Here is a 21,713-nt window from a genome sequence, read left to right as displayed (position 1 = left end):
TCCCCTTCCAGGAAAATGCCCTGCTTTCTACATCACATGCTGTGCTGAGTGGCTTGGGATAAACCCGGCATTTTACCTGTCTCCTACAAAAGCTATGCCAGCGAGGAACAAAAATTTGCTTTTAAATATGCCAAAGCAAGTGCAGCACAAGATGGTATCTGTGTGGTGCAGGAGTTCATACACTCAGCAGGAGGGAGAAGGACTTCCAGATTTCAAAACAGATTCTTTACGGTGTTTGCTGAATATTAAGGCACAAACTGACCCGAGGACAGGATGTGTTCATGGTTCCCAGCTCCCAAGCCACCAGCTATGAGTCTGTCTTCTTCTTGTCCCATTTATCACGCGCTTTGTCTTGTCCTGCTTACCATGTGCTTTGTCTACCCAGCCTTGCTGCTTCCATTGCAATCCCTTGGGACTGACCAATGTGAATTCCTCAGACGACGACACCCTTGGTGCTCCTAGAAGGAGAGAGCTACACACAAACAAAAATTTGAACCAATATCTGATGAAAAGCAGAGGCACAGTGCTGCTATTTCACTTTCTGAACACTGACAGATATTTGCCACCAGCTCACTGACTGGAACTGCAAGAGGCAATGTCATAGCCTAGGAGCTGGGTTTTGTGTACGCTGCACAGCCGGAAGGGAAACACCTGATCAAGAGAGAATGCCAAGTGTTTACTCAGTGGGATGTGTCTGAGCAACCCGAATACTCTGCATGTGTGTTGGTAACGTGCCTGGCAGAGAGGAAAGCTGACGGAGGGCTTTGATCCACCACAAACCTCAGAGGTTGCCCACGGACCGTGCAACAAATTGTCAGTGACCATCTCGGTTCAACCAGCCACAGTTCTGGTGGGACAATGGATGCAGCCACCTCTTTTGGATGTGCCTCTACAGGCCCCGATCCACTGTGGAGGTACCTTACAGAGCATGATCCAAAGTATGAAGGGAAGAAGAAACTCAAGATCTCAGGCAGAGAGCTGGTATCGGTTCCTGCGCAGCTCTTTGGCTTGGACCAGCTGCAGGTCCTGGAGATGAGTCCAGAAAGAGAGAGCTGCCTGAGGTACCGGATGGAGCTGCTACCCCAAGAGATCAGCCACTTGAAGAACCTAACCTGCCTCTACGTGGACTCCAACAACCTGAAGAAAATCCCTGCTGAAATTGGCACTTTGAGTCACTTGGAAAGGCTCACTCTGAGCAACAACAACCTGAGCTCGCTGCCCTCAGAAATGGGGGCACTTCAAAGGCTGCGCAGCCTCCACCTGGCCAACAACAGCCTCACCGAGCTGCCTGCACCCCTCTGCCAGCTCAGAAGCCTCACCTTTCTAGATGTGAGTGACAACAAAATAGGCACAATCCCCTCCAGCATTCGGCATCTGGGGAAATTGGAAACGTTGCTATTGCTCTTCAACTCACTGGAGAATCTGCCCGAGGATGTCTGTCTTTTAAGGAATCTGCGCACTCTTTGGTTGGGAAACAACCATCTACGGTCCCTTCCGGCAACCTTTGGGGAGCTGGTGAACCTGGACTGGGGATACAACTACTGTTCATGTAATTTTGAGGGGAATCCACTGGAAAGTCCTCCCCCTGAAGTCTGCAGCAGAGGCCCGGAAGAGATCAGAGACTATTTCTTGTCATTTCATAGGACTCAGAGCGACTAGACAACTGATGTCAGTCCTCTTGAAGTGACTGAGATGGATTTATTCCATGCAAATCAACTGTACAAGCAAATTGTGTTTCAGATGGAAAATCACTCTGTGGAGCTCAAGAACTTCCTCTCTGCTGTAAGGTGATTTCTCTGGCCATCTTTTTTTAACACTAGTATTGAACAGTGGTGTATACCTTTCAAAAATTCATTCAGGGACAACTATAATCTTTCTGTTGTTTATAGTTGCGTAGACCTGCATAGGAAATGTTGCAGCCAAACATCCAGTCGGAGAAAATAAACAACAGCTAATCTGAGAGGATAGAGTCAGGTAAACAACTGGTGGTACACAAATAGCAATAATCCATACTGTTTGTTTGCACACTGGATTGATGCTTGAGTCTGGACTTCAAGTAAGTGTAGGCTGAGATTTCTGGAAGTGTTTAAGGCCATACTGACCTGTGGATTTCGCTTTGCTCGGGGTAGCCCAGAATCTCATTACTTTTCATGGTGTTTTACATCCAACACACAGGTCGAATCAACTCAGGCTTCGTCTGGCTCTGGATAAGAACCTGTGTCCAGGTTCCACAAGGTGTCATGCAAGTGATGTCTCCATTGCATTAACAGGACATAACATATTTCTTACCCTGCTTCTCCTGAAGAGCACTTTCAGTGCAGAGCTGTGTCACTCTCTGGAGGCAGCATGGATCTGGATTTGATGTGCCAGTCCATCCAGAGCAGACCTCGGTGATATTGCTCCGTGGAGCTTGGTGATGCACAGGAGTACTCCAGATTTAGAGCATGCAGCACTAGCAAAAAAAGTTTCCACTTCTACCGAGACTGGGAAAGTGTTCAGAGATATTAAAATATGAGTATACAAACTTCCTGCAAGGGAACATTTCTGAGAATCCCTGTCTATAATCATTAAAGGCTTCCTCAGTGTTGTTACATTATGAAAATTTGCTGACACTCCTTTCTGTTTCATTTTGCTCTTTCCTCCCCTTAGCCTCTCAGCAGCACTTTTCTCCCACCCCTCCTTAGCTTTGCCCTTTGTTGGTGTTTTCTCTGTGGCTACTCTCTCTGACATTATCCTTGTGTTTCATTATTTTCTCATCAAAAGCCTCTCATTCCCTTATAAATGCTTTTCTTTGCCCTCTGTCTCCTTTGTTTCCTATTTCTCCTTTGGCCAACATACAGAAAGCTGCAGCTTTGTGTCTTTCCTGTAAAGAAGAAGGGCTGAGTCAGGCCTGCTGGGAGCTGAACACGTTCTTCCAGGGTTCACAGAGAAAGGGAGAGAGAGAGGGCTTGAGACATTGATACACGGACCATTAAGTCTCTTGTTCAGTCGTTTTCTTCTCCTCATAGCAAAGATCAGCACAAGGAGAATAAGAGATCTGAATCAATGCTGAAATTTTACTGGGTGACAAAAGCACAACTCCAGGTATTAGTATGAACTGATTTTTACACTGCTTTGCTCCTGAGTCTGCCCCTGACCTCTGTGAAGTTTTCAAACGAACTGTCACGTATTGGTGTACAGTAACCAGGTTCAGTATAGAGGCAGTATATCACACAGTGATAAATCAATGTGTGGCAATAATGGGCATGCAATAACGTCGCACCAGTTTGTTCGGTTTTCCTGCAGCTGATTACTTCTAAGATAGGTGGCATAGGAAATAAAGGTGTAAAGAGACCGTGGTGCCTTGCTCACTTGGCTCTTTCTGTGGCAGCATGGAGAATCAGAGATGAAGGAGCAGGACAGTGAATTGCAAGTCTTTTGCACTTAGTTGTTTTTCAGAGAAGATTTGCAGCGTGGTAGGGAACTGTGTGTGAAGTAGCTCCAGGAGCTGGTGCTAGGTCAGACAGAGGGTGTATCAAGGTGGCACCATTAAAGATGTTGAAGGACTTGGGGTTTGTTCCTGTTTCTGCAACTGATCCATTCTCTGGACTTATTTCCCCTTTCCTCCCACCCCATTCAATATGTGCAGTCATCCTGCCTTTCTAAATCTTATCTAGTACAGGACATAAGTATAAAGGTAGCACTAGCAGTGGGACAGAAGTAATGGCAAAGTTATTCCCCTGTTTTGGAACATTTATGGGAATGAAATTCTGGTAATTCACAGCTTTCACTTTTGGTTTCGGCTGATCAGGTTTCACATGCTTAGTTTAACTAATCCTCTCTCAAAAAACCACAGACATAAGTTCTGAAGCCTGATTGTGTCTGTTAATAATATACTTGTCATTTCTGGGAGCGAATGGAGCTAAAAAGAGGGTTAAAACCTGTCAGAAAATGTTATCTTTAATAAATAGTGCCAATACCTTTGCTGTAATTCTCCAGTCTGTTGGGATCTAGAGAAATTCTGAGAAATTAATGTAAGTGAGGCCAATTTGTCCATACCATCAAGCTGCTTGAGCAAACTGAATATGTTATTCAGCTAGAAGAAATTCTGTCCTGACACCATGCTGTCAGTCACCTCTTCCTCTCCCTTTGTCCTGGCTGCTTCCAAAATCCCACTTCCCAAAGTGGAATGCCCAACACTGCATATGTGCTGCAATATTCTGGCATCTGTGTTAGTGGCATAGTTACACAGAGCAGTAACTAGATCTTGGTGTTGTCATTAAGATGGCATTAAAATCTAATCTCAAACTGCTTATCCCGTGTTTGTTGTACTATCTGTATTGTTGCTAATCACCATCCTTTGCCTCTGCTCATTAAAACTTCAAGCACTTATATCAGAGAATGGCAAACTGTTAGGATACAGGCCTCGGGCAAAAAGACCTAGATATAATCCATACTCGGGGGGTAAGGGGGAGGAGGGAGAGGGGAGAATTGTTAAAGTTGACATTCAGCATTGATGGGAGTTATGGATGCATTTCCCTTCGCTTCATACTGTACCACAAACAGACTGGCGGAGAAGAGCATTGTCCCCTGGAATTGCACAGGACTTTCATTTTAAAACTTCAAATTCTTGCAGAACAGTAATGAAATGTAAAAGCAGTGAGTGAAAAAAGTTGCAAATAGAAATTCAGGAGAATAATATACATAAGGGCAGAGGGCTCTTTAATTTAACATACAAATGCATAACACTTCACAGGCTGGTAGCTCAAGCCAGACAAGTTCTGACTACAGATAAGCTGCATATTTTTAATGCTGAAGAGTTCACCTGAGGATATGGCAGATTCTCCATCCCTAAAGTCTGTAAAACCCACAGTCTAGCTCTATAGCACTCTGTCTTGTTTTATGCAAAGTGAAAGTTACAAAAACTCCTTCTGTCCTTAAAGTATATGGCTACAATCTATGGCTACCATAAATCTAAAATATTAGATCCCAGCATTTACTTACTTCTCCCTCAACTTGCCTCTGCATGAACTTCAGCTTTTTAGCTTTCAATGGCTATGAGCAATGCTCAAAGAATTGAAGGTCACCATGTCATGAGTGCTGATCAGAGGGCTCTTGGGTTCAGTGGTGGAGTCTCTGAACTGGCAAAACAAAAATGAAGTGGCAGTTGCTGTTCTTTTCATGCCTTTTGGAGTCAGCAACAGATTTCCAGGCTCACAAATGGAAGACTGGTCCTGAATTCACTTTCAGTGGAGTTTAGCACCAACCAGTTTTCCAAGTCTTTGAAAAGTCTTGTGGTGGATCAACCAAATGTATTACATATTAGCAGACATCAAAGGAAACACAATTTTGCAGACCCCCAGAAAACAAAAGACACTGCAAGTAGTGTTCTACATACAATACAAACATATTTGATATCTGAAAGGGGAGCGCTAGCTTGCGAATGTGCAGTTGTTGGGGATCTGTCCCCAGAGGTATTCCATCAGTTCCCTATTCCAGGAGGGTATACATCCAAAAGACCATCATCACTGAGACAGGCCACTGATCCTGCTAGCTGGATGGACTCCAATGCCACTTACTTTTCTGTCTTCCTCTGTGTCCTGTAGCCTCATCTCAGAACTTGACAGTCCAACTTCAGAAATGACAATTTTTTGGTGATGCAACACCGAGTCAGCACAAGAGGCTCAGGTCTGACATGAATCTATGGGATCAATAGGTTTAATTATCATTGATTGCATACGATCAGTCACTGTCAGAGGTACCAGATTCAACAGAGCATGTCTCCCTACACTTGGGCAGTGGTACCATAGCAGAAACAAGCAATCTATCATGAACAAGTGCCATATCATTCAGCACATCAAATTGCAATGAAAACCTAAGTAGCATATCTAATGAAGATCACTCTAAGCCATTCAAAGAAAGGTTTTTAACTCCTCAGAGTGTTCTGCCAATGAACCAAGAGACAGGTAGTATGTGGTGCTTAAATAAATACTACATCCAAGCCATGGATTTCTTATGTTTGTTAAAGATCTCAGTGGTCATCAAGAAGCTTTTTATTTTTCTACCACCCTAGGGAAACTATGAAATGTGTTGCCATTCCTACTGCTATGCAAACAAACTTTCCTTGAACAGTTCAGGCAGCATGAAAATAGCAAGAAGGGGACAGGCTGGTGCCATGACCAAAGCCCAGATGGAATAACCCACACTGAGTCTTTCTGCTGAAACTCACTGAGTTTTGCTAGACTTAAGTGTCTGACAAAGCCGGCCTGGAGCTCAGTGCTGCAGCTGAGACTCCCAACGTGATCCCACACCCAGTCATTTGGTGCATGAACTTTATGAGGACTTGCATTCAGTAGGATGCAGTGACTCGCACATCAAAGGTATTGATTCAGCTGGGGTCAGGTCATTAGCACAAAGTTTTGTCTAAAGAGAAATCTTTCTAGTACTTAGCAAGTCTCACTGTTGAAAAGTTCAAACTGAAACTTCTTCCTGTGTTGCAAGCTTTTTCTTCTTTTTTTTTTTTTTTTTGGTCCATTCCCTGGAGACTTAGAAAACAGATTATTATATTCCTATTTGCAAAAAGCCTTTTATGTACATGAAACTTATTGAAAAGCTTCTTATGAGACTTATTAAAGTTAAACAAACACCGAGCCTGTCAGACTTTCTGCTCTGGCCATGTTTTCCACATCTCTGGTAGTTCTCTTCTCCTCTGGACTGTTGCTACGTGACTTCACCGAGTCACATTCAAAACTGAATACAATATGGGATCTGAAGTCTTTCTAGTGCCAAAGGAAGGACTACTGCATATCTTGAAAGTTATAACCCTGTTTCCTCACTCTTGTATGGTGTTGATTTCTCTTTTTTCACAAGCAATTCAGCTTGTCATCTACTGTGATACCACACTTTGCTACAGAACTGCTATTGGCAAATTTTGGTATTGGTATGTTTGTATAAGCTGACGTTTGTAACCTTGCATTTGTCCCTGCTGAATTTCAGCTTTCCCTTTCCCACCCCAGACAGGTTATACAATTCTTCAAAATCATTCTGAATTCAAATCCTGTCCCTCCTGTGCTTAAAATGCCTCCAAGCTTTATGCCATCTGAAAATTTAATAACCATACTCTCTTTTCTATCGTCTAATTCATTAATGAAAACACAGGCTAGAATTGGATCGAGAACAGACCTGGCTGAACTCCACTTTCTACATCCCTCCACTCTGACAAAACACCACCAATAACCTTTCTGATACACTATCAGACCATCTTTGCACGCAATCGATCATTGTCTCATCTAGACCATGCTGCTGTGGCTTGCTTATGAGAATGTCACATGCAACCATTTTGAAAATCTTAGTAATGGTAAGATTTGTGACAGCTACTTTTGCTTTATTCTTAAAGTCTGTTACATTGCTAAAAGTGGAGATTAGATCAGTTCAACACAATTTATTCTTGACAAATCCACACGGGCCACTTGTCCTTGCTGCTGCATGAAGCAGCTGCTGCTGTGACTTGTTATCTTCCAGGTGCTTATGAAATGTGCATTCACTCCAGAATTTTTGCAAGGTTTGAAGGCAAGTGATGATCATTTCCCAACCCTCTCCCCCAACAAAAACAAAACCAAAACCAGTTTTTAAAAAGCCTTTTAGCTTAGACTATCACATTCCTAACAGCTACCCCAACTTTTTGGCTTTGCACAGGCCTGGTGCTGTGTGAAACAGCTATCTTTAATGCAACAGCCACCTGCTCCTTCAGCCTCAGCAAAAAAAACGTCAGGGCTGGTCGAGGCCAGGACTCCAGTAGAGCGCATTACAGCACAGGCACATCCAGGCTGGAAGGATTTGGTAGGGTCTGTACTGTGTCATGTCCAGTCCTGATGCGTTCTGGGTGGCCCCATGGTAATAATGGAGGGCTACAACTCCTCTTGCAGTTTGGGAAATGCAGCTCAGAAACCTATGGGAAAATGTTAACTTCCATTTCCCTGTTTGGTTGCTGTGCAGAGGACTTCAGCCTGGTCATGGTTCAGGGAAAAGGCAGTCACTGGGAGAGGGAAATGATACAAGACTCGAGGTACCTAACCCATTTTGGTCCTGCCCTGTCAGCTGGGAGCTCTCCTTGGCTTTTCTTTCTGTGTCCTATTTTCAAACAGATGTCCTTAATCCTATTTCTTAGACTCAGAATGGGTCTGAGCAGCATATAATTTCTAAGAAGGCAGCAGGAGACTGACAGTTTTGATCCTGCAATAACTAGCTTCAGTAGCTCACAGTGTGCATCTGTGTGTGTTCCCTGGGCAGCTATGTCAGCTAGAGGATATCTGCACACTTTGACTTGTAAAAAGGGTGTTTCAGATCAGCCTAGACATCTTCTTTTGATCTAGATGAAAGGAGGATTCCTTTTTGTTCTCAACACTACCGCTGGCTGTTAGGAGGTTGGCCCTTTGCATTGGGTCTGTACGTTCACAGAAAGAATAGGAAAAAAAGTTAGCTCACATAGGCTAAAGGTCTGCCAGACTGATTGTTTCTGCAGAGTTTTCACACATAAAATACTGTTGCACTTCAGCTATTTCTAAATATCCACAGAGCAATAACAGCATGGTTCTGTGTCAGGTTACTATTTGCAAAGTTTCCTTTTCAGATGTAAAGCACGCCTTATCCAGACTGAATAACTGTAATTTGTTCCTCGAGCACCAATAAAGCTAAATTATCTCTTATTCCTAATTTTTTTGCAACTATGAGGTTCAAACACTTTGGTCACGCCTTTGCTTCCCTCTTCTAGTGTTTGGTGATGTCAGCATTTGCTCAGCTGGGAAGAGTGGCAAGGCCTATGGTGTACGGGACTGAGCAGCAGAGCTTCTCTGTAGACTGCTTTTGGGCTAATGTCTATCAATAGACCACCTGCCCTTCCAAGAAGTTAGACTTGACGACCCTGCTTGTTCCTTCCAGTTCTGTGCTCTTAGTTGTCTCTTTGCTTATTAGATGGTGTTACTTGTTGGGAACTTCCTAAACTGATGCTCTGTGTATCTGGACTGTTTCTGTTTGAAATGTTAAGGTTATTTTTCTTTAGCTTTTTGTACTGTTGTTTATACCGTACAGGTTGACACCAGTTCTGCACAGTTCTGACACATTCTGCACAGTCATATACACTGGGATATTTTGTTTCCTAGAAAGCTTTTGATGATCTGATTGAATGAAACTAGAAAAGAAAATGAAAGAAGTTATATGATTGCCATAGGTATGAGTGCATGTGGATTCTGCATCCTCACTTAGCAGAGCCATTAGGCAGATGCCCTGTACGGATCCCAGTTCCTTGCCTTGTTTTAACATTCAAAGCATTTTACAGACTCTTCTGGATGTCATTGTGTTCATGCCAGACCTTTAGATATTTCTTCAGAAAGAAAGGATAATAATGGACTGACATTATACAGGAAAACTAGCATTTGCTTTATTTGGACCACGTAGATTGTCACTGGAAACTTGCATTTCAGACTGGTAGAAAAAACCTAAGTCAAAATGACCTTCCTCTCTAGAGAACAGCACATAGGATATTTTACAATTATTTTTCAAAATGAAATGTGCTTTTTAGTTGCAAAAGTCCTCCTCCCCCCCCCCCAAATAAATTTAAATAAGAATAGTGTTTTATTTCAGAAGTATAGAAAGTTTACCTGTAATTTTTCTTGTTGCAAACAATAGTAGTAACAAATTTGCATCTTATTTTCTTTTCTTTCTGTGAACACTGCATGTATCATATGTTGGCAAAATATAGACATTGTTGTTGCAGAAAAAAATGAAGATTTTTTTTATCTAATCCCCTGGATAAAGAGAGAGTGGCTACAGGCATAAATTTTGTTTTCAGAGGTGGAGCTGTTGAGCTGCAGGATCATCCAGGGGTCTGCAAACACTGATTCCCTCATATCTCCAAGATCGATTGCAGTCATCAGTCTCTGGCACTGACTGCAAAGAGCTCCTTAGGCAAATGGTCTCAGACCGATTCCCACTGAGGACCCCTCCATGTCACAGTAGTGCTGTGCATTGCCAGCCTTGTTGGTGCTTCTTAGAGAAGAAACAAGGACCAGAGGGATCCTAGAGCAAAGCTCTTCTCCAGAGGGATTCCAAGCAGGCCCAGCTTGCTAGAGCTGATGGGTATTTCATTGAATAGGATGCTCTAAGGTGTAAACTGCTCCCTGGGTAGGGTTGCTTATATATTTTCTGAAAACACTTATCAGCAGTCTTCTGCAGGCATCTCTTAACAAATGGGTCCTGGCTTGACCCCACAGCTGGGGATGTGTTACAGCAGTAGGCTGCAATAAGCTCTCAAATTTAATAGCTACCACAGAGAAGTCAGCCATCTCAGCTATGGATGACTTCCCTTCCCTTGAATCTGAGGCCAGAGAGGTCTAAAACAGGTCTTCAAACACTGCGGCCAAACAAAGTTTTGGAAGTGATATGGTGGCATTAATCTCACACCATGGTGAGATTCATTTTTGTATTTCTGTCATTTCTGTATATGACAGTCTACGTCTGTGATCTTCTGGTCAGTGAATATGGCTGAACTAGTTGATCTCTCCTGGTTACACACCTGGAAAAAAATCCAGAGGGTTTAATTTGCTGGAAATCGTGCCAGGAAGCAGCATTCTTGTAGCAGTAGTCTTATTGTATGTACCCTGAGCATGAAGGTCAGAGCTTACAGATGGACTTGCCTATACATTTTCCTGAAAGTGAGACTCCCTCACCCCCAAAATTCCCAACAGAGCTTACAGCCTCAAAATCTGGGTGGCATTACAACAGGAATTGGGGCACTAGTAATTTTAAACCCAAGAAAGCTCAGAGTGGGAAAGAACAAATGAAAATTGGTTTGTAAACACAGCTCTGTACAGGCAATGCAGTCCTTTATTTGAGATTTGTTGTCTCTCCAGTAATCTTTCAGTAGCTTCTGGGATTGCAACATACTGCACATGGTACCCTCTGGAGTAGTTTCCTTTCATCCCTTATTAGTCCTGGCTGCCTGTCTCCGGAAGAAGAGCCACGCTGGTTCAGATCAAGGGTTATCTTGGACCATCTGTGCAGTATTCGCTCTCTAATTAGGACCATAAAAAGTAGCCTAAGGAAAAATAAGAACAAGGAAAAAACATTTAATACTACTCTCTAATGCTTTGCCAGTTTCTGAGTATTTACAGTTCAGGAGAGACCTTAACCTGTTGTAGCTTGTCTGCTTAACAGATAATCCCAGGTTCTCTCTTCCAAGTACCAGTCAAGTCTGCTTTGATCCCACACAAACCTCTTGAATCCACACCATCTTTGGCAAGGAGTTTCCTAGGTCTACAGCCCATTTCATAAAGAATCACCTCCTTCTGAGGTCTCCACTGGCCTCACTTCATGGTATACATAAATAACATGCGAAACACATATGACTGGTCTCACTGGTTTTTTTAATTGTGGTTTAAAGAATTCCTTCTTTTTTTTTTCCAGCTCCCTCCACTCCAGTAGTTTTTCTTTGCTCAAAAAATGGCGTTGCTTTTTAATATGAAAGAGAACAAGGACTGGTTTTGAGCAAATATGTTAATTAAAACTAAACACTTTTGGGGTTGAATTACAAAGTCTCTGTGGGATAAAGGACATTTCAGTAATACTAAAAAGAAAAGATGCAGAGTCATCTAGTATGAAAGTACAAGCTAGATCTATAGTAAAGACTGCTTTAGTTCCACTCAATTCTGCACAGCTGCAGGAATTTGGTGCACTTGACCTTTAGCATAAGATTTAGAAAGGAAATCTTTGATATTCTACTCTATTTGCAAGAAAGCTACGAGGCAGATAAGTAATACTGCCTCCTTTTCCAGATTGTTCCCTGAGTAATTTCTTTGATACACGGTCAGAATTCAGAAACCTTGATTTCTTGCTCAATGATCTCTTAGGAAGAGAGAGCGTGCCATTGAACACACTACATCTTGACATCACGAGCCCATACAATCCTGTTTTCAAATTATTCCTTAAAGCCCTTCAAGACTTATACTGAGAATCAGCACAAATCAGTTTTTTAGGGAAAAATCTATGCAGCTTGTTAAAATAGGTGGAAATCTGCCTATCCTGGAGGTTAGCATTCTGGCTTTGTTTCCTCCAGCACTTTGTATGACTTGGGAATCAGTTCTAAATTTCACATGAAACTACCTCTAGAGAAGTCCCATCATAAATGCATCATATAGTCCGCAGCAAAGTAATGGATCTTTTCTGCAGTGTTCACTGGTGAGTGGTGCTGGTTATATATGAAGTCATCACAGGGTATTTTCTACTGATTATTCTGGAACTCAGAATTCTTTCAGTAATGGACGAGAAGAATATTGATTTAATTCTTGACATGTTCATTTTACTCTAGAATTTCAATATACATATCCAGATATCTGCATATAGCCTTTCAGCATTATTTCTGCCGCCTTTTTTAAAGACAGAATGGGAATTGCATTTCTGAGAGTTTTAAGCCCTGATATCTGCAGGACCAACATTATATTGGTGTACTATAAAATATCTACACAATATCTATCCATAAACCATCAAATAAAGCTCTCATACTGGAAACTGCACTAAAAGAGTGCTGCAAAGCTGCACATACAATGTCTTAGGCAGTGTTTCAGAACTAGTGTATGATGATGAGCACTGGGGGAAAAGGACTAGTTTTCAGGAAGGAGCCTCTCGAGGGTAGCACCCAGGTCTTTGAGAAGATGAGTTGCATTCATGTAGTTAAGTATGTAATTCCAGAAGCCAGTCTATGATACTGGCCACTTTGTATGACCAATACCGATCTTTCTTACAGAATAACATTTCCCATTATTAATGAAGAACAGAGGCTTTCTCTTTAATCCTCCCACTCCCTTGCTGTTGAGTGATACTGAGTAAATCACAAGTGCTTTTTTTTTTTTTTTTTCGTTATTACTTTGGGTCTTGTCTTTCATTCCTTGCCTACTTCCCTACTAAGTCAGTCCATGAGGGAAAGTGAAAACAATACTAACCTAGGCAGCAGAGTTTCAGATTGGGTTCTCTAATATCCATTGAAGCATGCTGAGTTTTGTACATGAATAGCTTTTCCAAAATGGTGTCCGAAATGAAAATGAGATTTCACAAGACCAGGAGTCCTTGCGCCTCTGTATTGCTGCTTTTTTTTTTTTTTTCCCATGATGCAAGTGATTTTTATGCAGTGTTCAGTACATAGTATATTCTTGATACATAAACTTGCTACAGATAACAGTGCTAGAGATAGCAGCAGGGGTCAAGAGCTACAGTATTTTTGTGAGGAGAAATGAAAAAAGTGCCATGAAAATCCAAGGCATGAATACATCATGGCCCCCTCAGCTTTCAGAGCTGTCTGAGGGCTCAGTAAATGTAATTACTTCAGTCACATGCTCTCTCCATGCCATGTTAACAGAACAGAAAGTAGACATAAAATATAGTGACTGATAAATTCCGTTGGTTCAGACTTCATTCATTCATGCACATATGGAAAACAAATTGTCTACCACAGTACTTTTTGCTGCCTTTATGCTGAAGTTATTAAGAACCGAGCTAGAATTATCACAACAGTAAGTATTCTGGGTCATTATGTATCTGCTTCTATAGTTGAAGAGATAAGCAAACCCTTGCCCTCAGAAATTAAAATCAGCTTAGTACAAGATTATGGTCAATGAGCATTCATGTTCACACTTGTCTGTCTGGCCTAATGCTAAGGGATTTGAGAAAACAGTAAGTGGAGAAAAGACATTGAATTGTACAAGTGGGATTGCTGTTAAGTCTCTGCTTACTGGACCAAGGCTTGAAAAGTCATCAGGTAATTTGGTGAAGATCAAGTCCAGCACAGCAAGTATCACAGGATGCTTGTCTTTACTAAGGGAAAGGAGTGACATGCTGAATTAGATGCAGAGGAAGACAAGGCTGATATTACATAGGCTGCTTGATTTAGCTGCTGCTCACTCACCTATCAAAGGTATCTCAGGCTAGACTAGATTCTATGTGCTGGCCCACAGTAGCATCTCATTGTATATAGATTTCTCTGGCTGCTGACTGTTTTTATCAAGAACTCTGGAACAACAACAAAAGAAGAGCAAAATCAATAAGATCGTGTGCAGGCTATTGAAGAACTTAAATCCTTAGGGTTAGCAGCAGTAATTTCTATCCATTTTTTATATAACGGCTGTGGAAGTTGTCTGGGAGTACCACAAAATGTTTTCAGAAAAGATTGCTTTTATCTGGTTGACAGTCTTCTATTTATAGTTGGCAAACATTTCCACGGTGCAGGTTTATGAGCACTCTGTAGGCTTTGGTATCATCACTCAAGCTTAAGCCAGTTATAGCCATGCAGCAGGTTGTACGTGAGGCTTTTTTGCTGGGAGGAGCAATAGAGGATACAGCAGTTGCATTCATCTCAAGAGCAGAGCTGCCAGCCACAAGGTTCAATAATGAAGAAAAAACTGTGCAATGCCTTAAAAAATCAAGCTTAATAATTTGGTTTGTCAATGTATTAAAAAAAGTATAGAGGTAAGGTACCTAAACACTGTGAGTCCCTTTGCTTCAACATATTCAGTAATAATGATGAAGAAACAGATCCCAAGCAGAAAGTCAACAGTCTGCATCTCAAACTGTGGGTACTTGCTGACTATAATCACTGCTGAAGATGCAGCTACCTTTGTGCTCTGTCTTGTGGGATACCTTCCTCAGGGTACCAAAATGTTGTTGAATAGATCTGAAGAACAATGACATTACAATTTTGTGTTCCTCCTTCGATGCAAAGCAATGCTACACTTGTGTGTCAGTCAAACATTTGGGGAGAAAAAAATTGAGCTCTAAAACTTAGGCAATGTGGAAGAGATCTTTTTTAAAGTTGGGACAAGAACAAAAATGTGGGTTTTCAATGTCTGTCACTCAGAATTGCAGGGGTTTGCATGTTATCCTTAATAGTGCAATGAATATCAAATCTTCTTGTCCCAAAGAGGTTAGGCTGCCCCAGCATCTTCTGTCGTTCAGATCAGTCCATCATTTGCTACATATGAACTGTCAGATTAGATCTTGGACATGTTCCCTGCAGACTTATCCCTTGTACCCCAGGCAAGCACACACTGGGAGTGTTCAGTACATACAGGAGGGAATTTGAACAATCGACCACAGTGAGTGTTGCTGACATCCCAGGGGAGTCTGTATCTGTCTGAGATGGATTACAAGATCCTTTCAGAGTAGAGGTGATAGGGGAAAATACAGAGAATCATGGCAGTATTTGAAATTTATACCTTGCACATGCCCTGCACTCTGTCTAATATGCCCGCTTCTTTGGGAAACATAGGGCTATTTACTTACATTGAAATAAAACCAAAATATACAGGCATGTTAATAATCAGTGGAAACTTTTTTAGGGGCAGATATGTAAAGCTTGTGGGAATTTGCCAAGGGCAAGACAAAGTGTACTGCAACCTGTAGTGCATTTGGATACTGGTGTTTATCTAAGAACCAAGGACACAGAAGATTTTGCCCTACTTGATTATCTCAGACTCACTCATGCACTTTGCCGCACAGTGTTTGCGTTCATCAGGACTCATCTTCCCTTCCCTGAAGGGAGGTCACTTCCAGCCTAGGACATTTGGGAAGAAAGTCATGTTGGTCTGCACGGTGCTGCTACTCACAGTTACAACTCTTGGGAGTTACTGGGGAGGCTCCTGGGTGTCCCCCTGGACTTGTATCTGTGCATCTGACCCATTTCCAGGATCTTTTCTCCAGCAAGGATCTTCACCTTCCTCTTTCCAGGCCCCATTTCTTCTCAAAATCACTTCTTCTTTTCAAGTATATGTTTTCTCTTCTTTCCAGACTGAGACCCCACAGTTTTCCCAGCCTGAATGATCTAGGTGTAGAAGCACAGTAAGTGATCAGACTCCTATCTGATGGTCCTTTTTCATGTCTCTTTACTGATAGGAAGATTCAGGATGTGTCATCATTTTTAGATGAGAAGTTATCAAAATTTACAGCTAGCCTCTATTGGGTGCAGCTAGCAAGTAGCAGGCTTCTGCTTGAGAGTTCAGAAGTTCCATTTCAGACATGTCCCACAAACACACATGCACCCCATTATCTGCCATCTATTAGTTTTCAAAAATTAAGTTATTTTTTTACCTACAATAGGTTTATAATCTGAAAAAAGTATGGATCACTAGATGAGAAATATTGTTATTCAGAATATTTAAGCAGTCTTAAAATGTTGTCTCCAGAAAGCACCACTGGAGTCAGGTGATACCATTTTTGAAATTTCTGTCTACAGTGTGCCTCCATTTCTATACTTTCATCTCAAAAACTGCTTAAATTTGATACTTTCATGAGCTCATGAGAGATAATTCAAAAGCAAACATCGCTTACTCTTCTTACCTCCAGCATCTTTCTCTCCCTTTTTCTCATTTTAGTTGCTGGAGAGACAAATTATGACGGCTGCTGTTTTGCCCAACGCAGCTGTGTTTTCAGCTACAGAGCTGAGGTCTCTGACCATCATGCACTCGTTGCTGGGAAGCGGAGCCCAGAGGAGGTCCTGTTGCGCACACACGTAGAGGGCAAAGAACTGGGGCAAAAGCAGAAATCTTTGCTGATTTTGACTCTGACAAAGTTTGTTGATTTTTGACTTTGACAGCCCTTATTTTATAGGTGAGTGATTGCACATTTTGGATTATCATTCTGAAGTTTGAGGGTCCCCTGAGCTGTGTAGTAATTGAATTCTACATGATACCCTGAACTTGTAGTTTAAAGTTTGTCAGAATGTAAAGTTATTTTGGTTAAGAGCATATTTTCTTTTTATCCTGACTTTCAACTTTGGTTAGACAAATAAATTCCCCTTTTGAGTTTGCCATCTGCCTGGTTTGATTGAGTATATGTAATTCTTTAGACATAAACCATTGACCAAGCCTGGGACTAGGAGTGGATCCAGTCACACTTAGACTTCTCTCTGAGGAGTTTAGAAAGCAAGGGGGTCCTCTCTGAACCTTGTGACTCGATGGGAGTATCTCCTCGACAGTTTTGTCTGACCTTGTCCCCTACACAGCAAATACTGGTGTGCCTCTGTGACAGCAGCGTAGCATCTCTTTCATTTGTTATTTCCGTCTATGGGAGTCTTGAAAATTATTAATTAGTAATGGTTTTCAATGTATCGCTTAAAAACTTTAGCATTTTTTTGTCTGTCAGATTGTTGTGATGATTGAGGGGTAGACATTTCTGGCATGGAGCAGTTGGTCTCCCTGTCTTGTGCTCACTCTCCATTAGCAATGGAGGCCAAACTGTGTAGTGTGAAAGTAAACATTTCAAAGTTCATAGCTCAGCAGCTGGTGAGTCACTCCTGAGCCAAGGGGAATGTCAGTAAGAAGAGATGCACTGTGAGAGGTGATTAGTTTCTGTAGAAAGATTCAGTGATTCATTATCAGGTTTTGCTGCATGTTAATTGCAAAGGTTAGAAAACTATGTTTTGACCTAGCGATTAATAAGGAAAACAACACATTTTTGTTGAGTGGAACGTCTTAGTTGAGGAGTTTACTAAGATCTGCTTGTCACCATTAGCTGTACATGTCTCTTATGTCTTTTATTTGTATCTCTGTATTAAGAAGATGAGTCTTGTGCCAGCATTGCATTGCAAAGCTATGGAAACACAGAGCAGAACAGTGGCCTCTGATCTAAACAGTATCAGTGTAGAGGATGAAAAACTCTAGATGTGTACAGGTGATGGGGAAGTATAAGGGGAAAAGAAGACAACACAGATCACATGGAAATCTCTGTAAGAGGCAAGTATTTAAGCAGCAGTCATTTAAGTCATACAAGGGTAACCTGAGAGGAGGTCAGATGAAAGTAGTGGAAGTACACTGCCAGAACTGAAAGAAGACTGACTTTTAATCTCTTTAGGCAAGAAAAGTAATTTTGTGCTTTTACCAATAAGGGATAAGAACAAAGAATAGGACTCTCTCTCCTCAAGAAGTCAGCGAAAACAGAGTGGAGCGGAAAGATCTGTGTGGTGTTGGTTGAAGGAAAGCTTTTATTAACATAAGCTGAGATAGTAGAGTCAGATAGAGTTAAGATTACCAAGACTTGCCCTCATTTCTGCTACTTGTAACTTTGCCAAACTTTAATTATCCTGGCTGAAATTTTTCTTGCTGGGTGTGTGCTTAATACTGAAGGGTGTGTATGTGTCTCTGTGTGTTGAACTGTTTCAGTCATTTTTGAAGCAGCTTTTTTCCACAAGAAAAGCAAAATAAGGCTCAAAGAGTGCCCTTATATAACACACAGCAGAATCAAATTCCTAGGCTTGAGAATATCTATGTCACAACCTCATTTCTTCAGAAAATGAGGGACAGATGGGGAGAAAATAACTTTTAAAACTGTGATTTTCATAAAAATAAAAAAATTACCCCCCCCATAACAACAACAAAAAAACATTAAAAAATCTTGACAAAACCTCTTGCACACTCTCCGTAGCCACCTAACACATGGTGCTCTCAGCTGGCATAGATCTTGTGCAGGGGTCATTTTACTAAATCTGTTCTTGTTCACATCTACGGCTGAAGTTTGGGTCAGAGGCTGGAAAAAAACACAGCACTGAGCAACTCATCCACCTATATCTCCATCACGTTTACACCCAGAGTAAATCTTTGGTCCATCTACATTTCTTTCTAAACCTTTTGAAAAGAAACTAATTAATTTGATTAGGTGGTAATCAGATTACTAGCTGACTGTTCTACCACAGCAAGGTATCAGCAAATATTTTGCTGAATTACAGTAAGTCTCATTTAGCATTTCTGAAAGCCCTGTAGTGCTTACCCAAATTTTAACTTCAGACAGCTTTGCAGGATCCTTATATTTCGGTTTTCCAAACAGTCTGTGTTTCATCCTAAATGTAAGAAAGCGTCACCATTTAAGGCTGGGCTGGCTTTTAAAGCGAATGACGCTCTCTATTAACCGTTTCCTCCTCCCCCCAGGAGGGGAAGGAAAGGAGAAAAGGCAGAGAGACTTACGGGTTGGAAATTAAAACTACTTTAGTAAAACAATAACAATGAAAAAGAGTATAATAATGATAATACTACCAATAATAAAAATAAAAGGAAAAATATACAAAACCAATATTGAGCTTCCCAGTGCTGGTCAGGGAAGTGAAGACTGCAGAGACTCGCATCGCTGCTGTGGCAGGGCAGGTACCCGCGTGTCCCAGACTGGACTCTGAAACCAACAGGAATTGGATTCAGGAATACATGGATCAGGACAAGAGGCAGGAGAATGAGCAGAGTCTCACAGGGATGTCAGCCGTGAAAGAAGAGAGACTGACCCCTGTGATCCCTTAGCTTTATACTGAGTACGACATAAATAGGATGGAGTGCCTCCTTGGTCAGTTTTTGGTCACCTGTCCCTTCTGTACTTTTCCATGGGTCCGACCCTTTTACAACTTTTCACTTGTGGAACATAAGCAAGCCAGCAGTGACCTTGGTTCTCATAGGGATAAGTACAAACATGGAATTTTCTGCATACCAAACCCACTGTTACTTCAGTAACAACTATAATCATCAAGCATTATCAAGTCTGAAAGCAGACACTGTCTGAAAAACTTGTAACTGCACTTTCAGAAAGTGCGGTTACTTAGCAGAAACTTAACTGAAAGAAAAAAGACACTGAAAGGAGAAATAGTCCTGTTTTAGACAAATCAGGACAGAAAGTCACTAAGAAGTGCTTCAGCTTGTGTTTTTAGACTTGTGTTGTCACATAGATGGATTTTATAATTAGTATTTCATAATGCCCAGGAGCCCTGGTCATGGATCAAGAACCTTCTTGCATTAGCAGCTGTACAAACACAGACACAATGAGCTCTCCATCCTTGTGGGCAGAATCCCTTCCTTTCTAATAGAAAGTAGTTCTGTTGAAGTCAGGTCAAATTCTGTTGTCAGCTACCATGGTGTATATCTAAAGCCACTTTGTTGTTATTTCAACATAAACCGAGAGCAGAGTACAGAGCAAAGTTTTCTTCCTTCAGACTAAATGCCCTTCACTAGTGTAGAATTTCCTCCTACAGCAGAAACATATCACTGAGCTCTGCCGCTTAATCCATCAGGCACTGACAGTTAATACGCTAAATGCCAGCAGTGCCAACTGGCAGCCTGTTCCTTGGGTGGATTAAACCAATTATTGCTGTTCTCCTTCTTTCTGCTTTGTGTTCTCCCCTGACTTCCCAGGTCTTTCTGATTTCATATGTGATTTTATACGGATGTGACAGAGTTATGTTGTCTCTGTGTAAAAAAGAGGCATGGAGATGCTCAGCATAATGCAGGCCTTCTGCATATGGCTGTTAGTGTCGTGCAGACTGATCAGAGGTCCTGGAGTGCTGGAGACATTTGGTGGATGCCCTGTGTGTGGCTTTCTACCTCCCTTCCTCTTTCTAATCCTGAACATGATGTTAGGTTGTTTGCCTGATTCTGAAGGCTGAACCACTCAGTATTTTAGAGGGGTGTCTATGCATGAGGAGGACACCCCAGTATATAAGACAGCGGCCCTCAAGGAGACATGCGGGCTCAGGAGATAATCCTGAAATCTCCTTCGGATGCTCCTGCCTCTCTGAATGTTCCCAGGGTGGAGTCCACAGTACTACAACAGGTGTGTTGAGGTTTAGAAAGAGGTTGAGTTCTGTGAAGGCTTTAGGTCTTCTTTCCACCTGTGGTGTAGAAAAGGGGTGTTTCCTAGGAAGAGATTGGGGAGGGCGATGCAGTCTGTCATGGTATGTGCACAGCACTGGATAGCCTCACCCTCTCCTCCTTCTGTTCCCTTCACTGTAAATCTTCAGTGGGCAAAAAAACCTTTCCTGTAACACTAATCTAGGTATCACACACCATCCATGACCTACCATAGATCTGAGGTAGTCCCATGATACAGAGACTCCTTGTGTGGCTGAATGGTTTAGGCTCCATCAACATGGCGCTGCTCTAACCCATTCCTGGCTGATTAACCTGCATCTCCACAACAAGCATGCCCATGGCTGTGCTGGGCACACTAGCTTTTCACACGTTTGTGAATGTGTTTCTTAAAAACAGATCAACCTGCTGGGAACTGGCAAGTCCAAAATAAATCCTACCGGCTGTATGGGATAAACTCAGACCCAAATGTAACAGGCTTTTAATTCTTTTTTTTCCCCATATACCTTGGCAAAACATTTATTCCATTACTACTGCGAATATCACATTTCTGTTTCTCTTGACATGCCGTCCTGTGCTCAGAGACCTCCAGAGGAATCGCAGGCAGCTATGCCTCAGATTGTGCCAAAAAAGAAGGGTATCTGGTCTTTGCTAAGCCTCACCTTGCCTTTAATATCTGCTCATGTTCTACTTGGATATTACTAGTTATTTCTCTCTTCTCTTCTCCTCTCCTCTTCTCTTCTCTTCTGTTCCTTGATGTCTTGTTATTGCCTACTCTAACTTTTGTACAATATTGTACAAAAGTCAGGCAGTAAATCAATAAAAAAATTAGTTTTCACCTTTGTTGTTGGTCTTGTATGACTCTTGTTTTTTCATCTATTACAATCTTTACCTGTTGTGCAATAACTGCACTCCATTATAGAGTGCTGTTAATATTTTTCGGTTTTAAGATACACTAAAAGTCAGATTCCAACCAGACTTACTAAGTTTAGTGAACAGACTTGGTTTTTTTTTCTTTAATACAGTCATATTCTTGGGATTCCTAAATAGTTTGGCAGAAGAGGAGCTCTAATGAATGTA

The 21,713-nt window shown here is 41.7% G+C and overlaps 1 protein-coding gene across 1 annotated transcript; it reads left to right on the top strand.

Annotated features, from left to right (window-relative positions):
• The first annotated feature begins 858 nt into the window (after positions 1 to 858).
• LOC104157288 (leucine-rich repeat-containing protein 40-like) lies at positions 859 to 1,659 on the top strand. Its single transcript, XM_009694572.1, has one exon. The coding sequence runs from the start codon at positions 859 to 861 to the stop codon at positions 1,657 to 1,659; it is 801 nt and encodes a 266-aa protein (XP_009692874.1).
• The last annotated feature ends 20,054 nt before the right edge of the window (positions 1,660 to 21,713 follow it).

Source organism: Cariama cristata, unplaced genomic scaffold, assembly GCF_000690535.1.
Source record: "Cariama cristata isolate BGI_N322 unplaced genomic scaffold, ASM69053v1 scaffold9232, whole genome shotgun sequence".
Classification (NCBI taxonomy): domain Eukaryota; kingdom Metazoa; phylum Chordata; class Aves; order Cariamiformes; family Cariamidae; genus Cariama; species Cariama cristata.
This window is presented reverse-complemented; position numbering and strand designations above follow the sequence as displayed.